The sequence below is a fragment of the Thamnophis elegans genome, chromosome 3 (assembly GCF_009769535.1).
Source record: "Thamnophis elegans isolate rThaEle1 chromosome 3, rThaEle1.pri, whole genome shotgun sequence".
Lineage (NCBI taxonomy): Eukaryota > Metazoa > Chordata > Lepidosauria > Squamata > Colubridae > Thamnophis > Thamnophis elegans.
Window position 1 is genome coordinate 52286800 of NC_045543.1, and position 12486 is coordinate 52299285.

Here is a 12486-nt window from a genome sequence, read left to right on the forward strand (position 1 = left end):
AAGGGTTAGGGGTGCAAGGGTCTTGTAACAACAGCTTTAAGATTTGCGTGCTTCAAATGCCAGACTTTCTGAGCCAACATTTTGGTTGCTAAGCAGGAGCGTCGTTAAGTGATACTGATATTATATAACACTTTTAATTAAGCGGGTACCTTGAATAAATATAACTTTGAGTTTCAAATAATACTGATTTTGTTGTTGTCTTAGGTGACATCTGTGAAAAAAATTCAGGTGCTCAGGCATGAAAATATGCCGCTCAAACACTATACTTTTCTCCTCACACTGAAAAAAAATTAGAGGGAACATTGTTTGACACTGCTTAAATGTTGTTCCAGCATATGGAATATATACCTTGGGTGTTGAGAATGAACAACGTATAAATATTTTTTTGGAAAATCAACTTTCTGAATTATTTAAAATCTTGAGCAAATGACATTTTTGCAAATTGCCTCCAGTGCCTATTCGCAACATATTAATCACCTACCTAGTAGACAATTCTTTTGTAACCTTTCTGTTGGGAGACCAAAGGCTACTGAGATGCTGTTTTTCAGACAGAAAATCATGATAAAGTGGAGAATAACCTAGCCTCATACATCAGCCAGAGAAAGAAATTAGGGTGTGTATTTCCTTTCTAACCTAAAGAATCCATGAAGTTTAAAATTAGTGCCTTGGGATATCCAAGGGAGAACAACTAGATTCTGTAATAGCTTTGTACCATATAGTATCAACCTTAACTCTCCAGATTATATAGATCTCTCTCTCTCTCTCTCTCTCTCTCTCTCTCTCTCTCTCTCTCTCTCTCTCTCTCTCTCTCTCTGTGTGTGTGTGTGTGTGTGTGTGTGTGTGTACAATATGTGTGTATGTATAGGTATGGGAATATTTTTTTCTTTTGAGAGCAGGCATCAGATTTTCATTTTAAAGTGTGCCATTGCGTACACAGAAAAGCGACAATAAAGATTCTTATTTTTTTCCTTCTTCCAATTCATTTTTCTTTTGTGTTATGCCTTTTAGATTGTAATAGCAAGAACATGTGACTTTTTGGACGAACACTGTAAAATGCTTTAAACATAATGTTCCCTTCCTGGCATGATTTATTTAAATGATTAAAGATTTGGGGATTATAGAATACTTTTACCCGTCCAGCCTGCTTGCTCTTTATGAGAGGTACATAACTGATTCCCAGTCAGTTTAGTAGATTTAAAGGAGTGATTCTTTTCTACAGGAACCCTTCAATTATGAAATGGGTTACCAACTCAACTCTATCATATTCCATCACGACACCCCCAAAAAAACATTTTTGATAGGATCAGCTTTTCTAAAAAATGTTTTTAATGTAGGAATCATAGCATATTGGCAATACAGTACATATTACTTCAGTGCCCTGTACATAAAGTATTTTTCTGTAAATAATTTATTGTTGTTCCCCACCATGCTAAACTACTGTAGTATGGGTGCTTAAACCAATGTACGTGGTTAATTTTCTGTAACTTCATCATTGGTATGTCCTCCTTACAGAACTGCCTCTACTGTTTTATAGCGTTGGTTACTTTCCCACAACAGCTATGGTGGAAATTAGAAAGTCTCCATTAAAGTGTGTGTGTGTGTGTGTGTATTATGTTGTATAACATCTGAGCTTTAAGATCTAATGAGTAAATGCTTGATTAGTCAATAGCCAAGACTGATGCGTGAATGAATGAATGAATATATGTGTGGGATTTTCAACAGTCACAGAAACATATGTAGAGCCGAGGTGGCGCAGTGATTAAATGCAGCACTGCAGGCTACTTCAGCTGACTGCAGTTCTGCAGTTCGGCTGTTCAAATCTCACCGGCTCAGGGTTGACTCAGCCTTCCATCCTTCCGAGGTGGGTAAAATGAGGACCCGGATTGTTGTTGGGGGCAATATGCTGACTCTGTAAACCGTTTAGAGAGGGCTGAAAGCCCTATGAAGCGGTATATAAGTCTAACTGCTATTGCTATTGCTATATGTAAACATTTTGTCACCATTAACTGTAGTACTTTGTCCAGTTGTTCTTGCTTTCAGTTGTCTTTATGACATAAGCAAACTTCCACAGCACTTGGTAGCCTTGAATATCTTGCAACCAGAATCCAAACAGGATTAACATTGATTGGAATAAAGTGGAGCCCGTAAAATATATTTATCATTGTGGAAATCAAGAAAACTAAAATGGCTTTTTCAACCAGATTCCAGCAGATATTCTCTATGGGAAAATATAAAATATTTCTTATCTTCCAGAGAACACCCCCCAGGGGTATTGAACACAGAAAAATTGGGAAGAGATGTATAGCAATAAATAAATGAATAATTGCTTTGTTTGCTGTATTTAAACTCTGGGTTTGTGCTTTATTGTTGTACACGATTTTCCATCTGAGAATGATCAAAGTAAGTGACACCACGAGACACTTGCTGCCATTTTTGTAAGCTGTGATTCCAAATAAGCACAATCAGTTTCAGCAGTTGAAATGCATTTGGTTTATTTCTTTTGTATTTTTTTTACATATACATATATCATATACATATGTGAAGTCCTTCACTGGTTTGTTCATTGTCAGAAACATAAAAATCCATTGAGAAGACTTTAGGCTTTGTTGTGCCAAAACAACATTATGCCAACTTATTAAAAAGAAAGATAGTAATTATTATGAATATGAACACACACAAAAGGGGATGAGAAGAGAGTATAGTATCTCACAGCTTTTCTAGCAAATTGTCCACAGACTGCAGAGGGTTAACTCTAGCAATGATAAAACAGAAAAATGTATTTACTGTATGTACATCAGAAAATAAAAACAAATGTAAACTTAATCTCAAAAATATTATTTCAATGATATATAAAAACAATATCCACATAAGTGAGAGTCCTTCTTCCATATAGTGAAGGAGCTCTCTAAGTGCCTTCATTTAATGTGAAATTGCCTTTGCAGTACCTGAAAAAAAGGGAAGAATGTATTCAAGGGAAATTCTGTGATAGTGACAGGGCAGCCTATCCCAACCTGATGCCCTTCAGACTGGACTGTGTATTTTCCTGTAGTCCAAAAACAGGAGTGTACTGTATGAAAAGGTTTTTAGATCCTTTGGCTAATTGTATGATGAAAGGAGATTTTGATTTGCCTCTTTATGTTCCTATGGGGAGTGATTAAGATTCTTAGGCAAGGTCCTTCCTTTTCCCCCCAGATGCTCATTTCTGGCTTTTGCTCAGCAGAACATAATCCGCTCTGTATTTCAGAAAGTCTGGTCAACAGTTCAACTGCCCAGTGGATAGTTATGGAATATCAATATTTACGGGAACAGTAGCCTATAGGTCAGCTGATGGAAACTTGGTTAATTTATTTTTGAGTTTTGGTTTGCTAAAGGCTCCACTTGGGGGAATCAAAATAAGCATAAGCTACAGTCTGAGGGCAATTGTTGCTTGGGTTTTACATAGGGACATAGAGAGGCAATTACTTATGGAAAGAATTTAAAGATATGTTTTGAGCAAGGAATTTCAACCAATATTTTGTTACCTCCCTCTAATAATTATCTTGAATTATGTCTCTGTTCAACTTCTATTTCCCAGAAATATCACATTATATAAACTCGTACCAATGCAGTAAGGACAAATCATTTTGATGGCAGTAACTGCGTGTGAAATTGTTAAAGGCTTCAGCTTCAAGTATGGTATATACCAATTGTTGCTAACAGTGAGAGGAATGGAAACTCAGTCATTCAAATCACAGGCAGGGGATCAACTGGCTGACCAGAATCCTTCTTCACCCTTGCCACAATGAACTTTTTTTAATATACTATATGTTGCTTTTTAACCACATGATGCAAAGAGGCCAAGTTTGAAGAACACTGATTTAGGACCACCCATCTCATTGCTTCTTTTATAAGATATGCCTTACTTTCCTTGTTTGAGCATCAAAAAGCCACTGGGGGTAAGCAACCCCTCTCCCTTTTTTCAATGTACCATCTCTCAATGTGGGAAATATTGAAGTGATATCTCTTCCATTTTAATTATATTGAACAGGTCTCAGAAAAATCAACATTATAAAAACAGAGGATATTTTCCTTGCACTTAAAATCTTGACCAATCTTCCAGGCCGATATGAGGTAAATAAAATGAGATACCTTTTCTGAGATTCTGTTCTATAGTGAAGCTTTCAAAAGACTTGGACTTTCAAGAAATAGAACAACTTGCATCTGCATCTGGCCTAGTACAGACCTGTTCTTTAATTCCAGCAAAAAAATAAAGTGCTACAGATGTAAAGAAGCAAAAATACAGCACACATGCCCTGCTAATTCTCTTTTACACTTTCAGGGAAATGGGGTAAACTAGAGCACTCCTACATTGATCTGATAGATTTATATGTTCTATCTCTGCTAGCATGTTCTACTTCTGCTGGTTTGTTACCAAGTAAAGCTTCTTTAAGCTCTTAAGAAGAACGATATCATATATAATATTATATACATATACATATACATATACATATACATATACATATACATATACATATACATATACATATACATATACATATACTGTACACAATCGGATTTTACACAGAACTGTACCACAGGTGATTATGTATATAATCATAGAAGAATGGTGCAGAGAGACTACCTAGAAGCAAATCTAATTTGTTAAAAATGACAGGTACAAACTGAGCCGCAGAGCTGCTGCAAATGTCAGCCATGATACTTCTTCAAATGATACAAATGATAGAAAACAAATATGCAAGATTCTAAAATTCTGCAGAAGACATGGAGTGGAAAAGATGATGCAGAATTCTGCTGAACAAAGATGGCGACTATATTTTCAGTCACTTCAAGACAGAAAGATAAGCTAAGCACAGCAAAACTTTAAATGTAAGCCACAACTATTACTGAGGCCAGCTCATCTGGAACCAGTGGAAGAAGCCACATTATCTCTTCTGTGTCTCCTCATCAGAAAACAATCAAATATGAGTTCCATCTTTGCTAAGATTGAAACAAATTGTTTTTATCCACATTATACCTCTGCAGTAATAACAAATAATCTGTTAAAACACACATATATGCTAATTACATTCAAATATACTTGTTGAGTTTCACTTCTAATTTAATTTTAGATGAGGCTTCACAACTGATCCCAATTTTTGATCTGGCCTTGTTCAGGTTTCTGGGATTGCCATTCCTATCATCTCCAGCCAATGTGTGTGAGTGTCTTGCTGGTTTGGAGATAACAGGAATTGCTATTTAAAGAAAATGTTGCATTGCTGTATCAATACAAGCCAGAGATGAGCAAGAGGTTTTCAATGGATTCAGAAATAGTTTGGGCTCAGTGAATTAATGTTGTAAATCTCTGCCAAGGTCTGAACTAGAAAATTCCCTCACATGGTCACAATATGTTTTCCAAATGTGCTCCCTCAGATTTCAAGGAATTCTTTTCATTCCAAGCTTTGTAATCTTGAAAACCTTTTAGCTGGAAGATACTGAGAACTGAATATAATCCACTTTCCATGCAAGACATATGGCTTATCACTCAGCTCTAGGTAGTCTACATGGTAGACTTGATCCAATCTTTCAAAACTGCGTAGTTGAATAGCAGACCAATCTCCACACAAGCCTTTTCCGAATTTCCTAGGAAGAGCCTATTGGGGAACCAACAATTTTTTGATTTCAGAAACCATGATTGCCCATGATAAGTCACATACTTAATGTTAAATATTGGTAATAAGGAAAAACAATAGTCTCTAATAAATTAACAGTTCAAACTTCCTAAAGCTTATAAATACAATTTCCAGAAATTCCGATCAGCTCAGCCAAAACTGTAATATTTTCAATCACAACAACTGCATAGCACATAACAGAAATTTGCTTAAAATAGATGATATGTATTACTAGTGCAAGATGAATTTTAATTTCAATGTTGCCACATCATTCAAATTCTCCCATTATAGGTTAATAGATATAAGCAGCAGGATCTCTATCTTGCTTCTAAAAAAATACACATCTATAATTTTGAAAAGTCAGTAGCCAATGTCAAAATTATTTTTTTTCAATTGGGAAAAATTAAAAATTAACTGTTTGTGTCATAGTCTTAGCCTAATTTTCTAGGTGATATCTCCAAAAGATTTCCCCTCTCCAAATCATCTTTCTCATTGCATACAGATAATTTTATTCTGTTCACCTTAATGCAAACTCAAAATGAAAAGCAGAATTCAAACTCTAACAATTCTTAATGGTCAAACATACCCAGAACGGTCAAAATATTTAAAATATTTTTCTAGCAATCCTCCCAACACTTTGGACATATAATATATGCAGATGGAGACCTAAGACTGAAAGATGAGGCTTAATTCCAAACACAAAGATTCAGAACACAGTTAAAATTTGCCACTGTATCTGTTAATTTCTTGAAATTCCAGTACAGTGCTATTAGAAGTTATACTTTAAAAGTTTGAATATGCTGAGATAAAGCAAACTTTTAAACAGAATTTAAACTAAAGTGCTGATTTTTCAGACTTCTCAATCTGTTACAGAGTGTGAATGCATTGCAGCTTTGCAGATAATAGAACAGGGAACATATTGTACAGCTGAAAATTAAATGGAATTAATGTACCATCCAGAGATTCCCCTTGAAAAGAACGTCTAATCTGGCTCAAAAAAGGTCCCAAATAATAAACATGGCAAGATACCGCTGTATAGGAAAAATGACAGGCAATTGCAACCAATTGGGGGCGATCTGTTAAAATAAGAACTTACTTGTTTTTTTCCTTCAAAATGCATTCGACTCGGTGCAATATATAGTACCATTTTGAAAATCTCAGCCTGGCCAAATGTAATTTAGTGATGCACCTGTCCAAGGACTTTAAAAAGTTGCAATAATAACTGTATAGACTGGTTATCAATGACTGAAGAGTTCAGCTCGGAGGTTTGTAACCAGGAAAGGAAATCTATGTCTGTTGGTTCTAGAGGCCACAGTGCTGCACTGTCTTATGGAATGCAGTTGTTGGAGTGACAACAGAATTGGTGGTCAAAACTGAAGAGCAAGACTTAGAAATAAAGACATTGTACAACTGGCAAGGGCACAATGGGAGACCGAGGGGGGCAACGTTGTTCTGGAAAGCTGTTCTTGCTGCTTCCAGACACAGCAATAGTTTAAATATCAAGGGATTTAGCCTGCAAGCCTATTCCTGTGGGTGTTGTAATTGCTGATATGAGCTGCAAGATTTCACGAGCAATTTTTAGATCATGTACAATTATTCATACTTACCCACCCAAGTTTCAAAACCCCTGGGACTGAAAAAGTCATCCCTAGGGATGTTAAAAAGAAAAAAAAGCTATAAGGTTGTAGGAGATTTGGCTCTTTTGCCACAAGCTTCAACAGAAACGTGAAGCAACATTAGGAAAACCTTTGACATATAAAAATATAACCAGAGACCAGTGAATATACGTACTTCTATAGAAGCTTCTTGCCATGGACCCTGACAACCATGGCACGACTATAAGGATTATACACACAATTTAAATGCCAATGTGCCAATTCTTACAGAAAACAATGCTTGCAAACAGCAAAACAGAAATATAGTACAAAGTTAGTGTAAGTACCTAGTCCCAAGCCAAAACCTTTTAATAGCAAAAAACCTAAGTGTAATAGTACCTATCAATATACATGTTACACAAAAGCATAGGCAACTATTTTGATGCATGCTCTTGTCTACCTGTAGATGTGCACATCCACATCAGCAATGCACCCATATCTCCCATGCAAGGTAAGTGTAACTAACCTTAATTTTCAAGTGAGCAGAAAAAAGAAACCCTTATATATAAAAGCTGATTAATAACATGGTTATATAGGAGAAGCTTAAGCATCAATGGCTGCAGTCAACACTTCAATAAAAATGCAGCTTCATGTTTACCCCAGGTAGTGTGATCTCTGATGCTCTGCTATATAAGTAAATGTGAAGTAAAAGCAGACTTATTCCTCTGAGAAAAACTATGGAGCTACCTATTAAGGTTGTAATGAAGCCAAAGCCTGCTTGACCCCTTATTTCAGGGATGCAGCAGGGGAGCTGACTGCAGTCACAGTAATTTACAACACACCCTCTGCCCGCCACCACCATAGGCACCTTGGAAATAATAAATAATTTGAATTCCCCTCTGCTTCTGAAAAGAAATAGACACAAATACATTCATGAATTGCAACGTTTCAATTATTGGCTGCACTCCTGTTTCCCCAAGGCAACAGTCATCAGGGTGCACATGGAGAACAAGAGTGCATATAAAGCCCATTACAGCTTTTAATTGTGCGACTTGAATAGCCATGTTGGGGTTTGTTTCAACCTTCTGGAAGCATCACAAAAGAATCCAGGGGGGAAAAAAACACCAGAAAGCTTCCAACTGTTATCAAACCTCTTTCAAGAGCTGTACTTTTAATATTAAACCTAACAGGCTTGACTAGAGTTTGATTCTTAGAAAGTGAAAGGAGGACAGGGAAAGTGAAAATGGAAATATGACACAGACAGTTAATTTTGACATCTCATTATGTGCATTATGGAGAAAATTGCAGTCTCTCTTCCTTTGAGCACAGAGATCCAGCTAGGTGGCGGTTTCTTCTTTCTATACTTCCGGGGCTCTTATCCTAAATCATGCTCCCTACTTTCCAACCGACTGAGTAATCTCTGGACCAAATCCAGACAATGAAGCAACCCATAGTTTCACACAAATGGAAAAGTACCAAGTATTCTAATGGTGGGAAGGGAATGCTTTTCTGTATTTATTTGTTAGCTTTATATCCTGCTTTTCCTCCAGGAGTTGAAGGGGTGGGGGAAATAATACCCTTTCCAATCTTTGTATGCAAGCTTGACCAAACTCATCAGCAAGTCCATGTAACTCATTGGCACTGACTCTACTAGATGAATGGAGTATATATAGTCTGTTGCCTGGCTGCCACATGGGTTGCTCCAAAATCTTACAAAGCTTTTTGTTCTGCAAGAAAAAGGAAGAGCAGCCACCGTTTCCCCATTGATCATTTTTCCAAAGTGTGTCTTTATATGAACAAATATTGAGTGAGTCACTATGTAAATGGGTTCACACATTGCTTTATGCCAAGGGTGCATTTCATTTGACTTTGGCTCAGTATACTGGCGAATCTAGCGATTGTGGTCTGTACAACGAAGTCTGGTTAAAACAAAGTACAGCTTAGCGCAACGGGTGAACCCAGCCACAAATTCGGTATTTTAATGGAAGGAGGACATCACACACACCTGATAATTCCTACCATGCTGCAGTCATTCCAAAATGGAAATCTAAAAACCCTGCTATCCTAGATTTTGCAAACATCATCAGTAACACTCAACAAATAGACATGGAGGCTAAGAGTCAAACAACATGGAAGGCTCTTGAATAATCAGTTTAGTCTACTTTTGTTATGGAAATGCCATATACAACCTTAATATAGTATCACTGTCTCACTCATGTGTAGAGAGAAAAAAAGTGATTTCTCTGTTTCAAGGGATGAGTTTAACATTTCTCATGTGTATTTCTCTCCAGTCTTACCAAGGTCTTCTTCCCAAATATTTTTTTACAGCCTCTTCATTTTTTTCTCCTGTACTCCATTAGTACAAAGCATACATTGAACTAACACCTCCCCCTCCCACTTTTTTAAAAGATGCAAATCATTTTGGTGCCACCTCTTTTCATTTCAACAAGGCTGGCGGTTTGCTGGCTTTTTTGAACTCTTGTTGAAACCATATGCCACTCTTTGTGAATTTTTCTAATTCGGCAGGCAGTAGCAACTTATCCAGTACCCCAAATACCGATTTAGTATTCATGACGTACAGCGATAACTCATGATTGTAAAACGAAGGAAATTTTCTTATGAAGGTACAGGTGGTAAGAGTCCTATCTTAATGAACTTCTGATATGTAACTTATGTAGCCCTGATAGTGATTGATGGTGGGAACTGTAATATTTGTGGCATCTAAACAGCTGCAAGTTAGCAGTACTGAAATAGAACAATACCTTAATTGCACTTATAAAGAATGTCCTGACTACTGACAGCTTTTATTTAGTATTCTAAATTTAGGAGCCTAATTCAGTGCTTTCACATGTGTCACCCTGTCGTTTTCTTATCTCCCGGCCTGACAGAATCTAGGGGATGGGACTTTTTTTTACACAATTTATCCTCTTCAAAAAAAGAAATGTACAAACCCCACCTAGAAAATGCCCCCCCACCCCCAGAACATGTGTTCTTATCTGCAAGCTGCCATTTCTGGGTTTAATGAGGTGCCCTTCAACAATTTTCAAAACTTTTTATTCCCCAGAAAGTTTTTTTTTCCAAGGCTCCTGATTATAACTTAAACCTCCATTGTTCTTGTTATTTCTTTTCTCTTTGGTTTGCATTGCAGGATATTTTTCATTGCCAACAAAGAGTCAGATGTAATGCCCTTCTCTGCAACAGAAATGAGACCACTCTAGGAACTATAATAATGAGAGAGAGTTCTTGGGCCAAAAATCAGGAAGTACAGTATGGATATGGGGATAGACAGACATCTCTGTCAAGCAATTCTATAGCATAGGGGACCTATTGGTTAGCAAATGGGGACTGGAATGATACCAGATTTTGATCAACTAGTTTATAAAGTGCCTGAAAATACTTAAACATCTGAAGGAGGATCATAATGCCAATTGAACAAAAACATTACACGCTATTGTTATTAGTACAATGAATATATGATTATTTGCTGTTGAGAATCATTAGGGTAACACTATGTGCAGATAAAACAAGAGAAGGTTATGGTAGAAAGTTTCTACCCAGGAACATGAAAAAATAAGACCTGTATCAGTTGAAATCATTTCTATTCACCGAAGGTCTTCATCTGTTTCTATATCCAAACGTTTGGACTCAGAGATCATAATAACTGATCACTCAATAATCTAGTTACTGGCATATCTTCCACAATGCGTTGTTACCGAGCTTGGCAACACTCAAACGTTTTTTTACCCAGTCTCTTTTACATCTTAGCTTATCCGCTGACAAGGCTTAACAAGTTGATCAGCCTCCATTTGCCTCGTCATTCCCCCACGGCTGAACAGCAGCAGCAGTTCAGATGAAAATTACAAGCCAACAAAAGAAGACCAACATATGACAAGAGAGATAAATATACCGTGAAATCTCTCTCTGACCCATTCCAATTCTCCCCCCCCACCCCACACTTCTTTTCTTTTTTTTAAAAAAAGGAGGACTGGATCAATTGCTCTATGATAACTTAACTAGGCAAATGCAAGTTAGAAGCCAAAACATTTCCAACAACCTGTACAGAAACAACAAAATTTACAACTGAAAAATGTCACTAACACCCATTCAGGCAGATGTGTTAATTTTTGTTTGTTTCGCAAAGGACAGGTTATCAAAGAGAGAGCAGCGTGTGATCCTCCAGCCTGCCTTAGTTTTCTTAAGTAACCTTCTGCTTGATGCTGGGAGTTTCTGGTCGATAGTCCTTCCTCTCAGAGACATTACGCTTCACCTTGGCACTAACAGGAGACTCTTGATTTAATGAAGGGCTGGAGTGGCATTTCTTCAGTCCAGGACCATCAATCTCACTGCTACTCAGCAACTCCTTTCCTGCTCCATCTTTGAGAAGAGACACATAGATTTCATAACGGGTTTTCTGGAAAAAGAAAGAAAGAAAAGATTCAGTCTACCTTGTCACTTCTACAATCTGTGTGGATATCAGTCATGGCAAGTAAAACCAGCAGAGCAATATTAGCTAGTGGGTGACAAAGGCACCCAGGAGTAACACTGAAATGTCTTGTAAACTGAAAACTGAAGGACATGTGTTTGGTTCTCTTTCTCAGGAGAAGCATTTGAACTTTTGAATGTTGTATTTTGAAAGGACATGCAAAGAATCTTGTCCAAAGTAGTGGATTTCAGAGTGTGCAGACTGTGGTGAAGTGGTTAGAATGCAGAATTGCAGGTTAATTCAGCTGTGCTGACTTCAATTTGGCAGTTCAATTGTCACCGGTTCAGGGTTGACTCAGCCTTATCTCCTTCGAGGTCAGTAAAATGAGGACCTAGATTGTTGCGGGCAATATGCTGACTCTGTAAACTGCTTAGAAAGGGCTGTAAAGCATTGTAAAGCGGTATATAAGTCTAAGTGCTATTGCTGTCTTCAGTCTACCCACAAGACTTAGGCAAACTAAAGACGGTTAAGGAGGATGCTTATTGTTACCTCACCTTGTCCTTTCCTACACTTCCCCCTTTATCCCACCTTGATTTGGGGGGAAAGCATGCTTTCTTAAAACAATAGAATAACTCTCATTTTATGCCCAGCTGATCAATATGTAAAGTAGAAAATTCAGCAATGGCAAATGGATATACATTTACATATAAAATTCAGGACTTTAATTGTGGTGCCTAACAGCTTCTCATCTTTCCATGATTATGAATATAATAGTTCGATACTATGATGTCAAAATGATGATTATAGAATTGAACTTATG

At 37.1% G+C, this 12486-nt stretch overlaps 1 protein-coding gene across 1 annotated transcript in view; it reads right to left on the reverse strand.

The window, feature by feature from the left end:
* Nucleotides 1–2475: 2475 nt before the first annotated feature.
* Nucleotides 2476–12486, reverse strand: part of LOC116506592 (PH and SEC7 domain-containing protein 3-like) — a 213896-nt gene continuing 203885 nt past the window's right edge. The window contains exon 16 of the mRNA XM_032214413.1: nucleotides 2476–11654. Coding sequence (XP_032070304.1) covers nucleotides 11439–11654 — 216 coding nt within the window. The 3' untranslated portion in view covers nucleotides 2476–11438. The remainder of the gene's footprint in view (nucleotides 11655–12486) is intronic.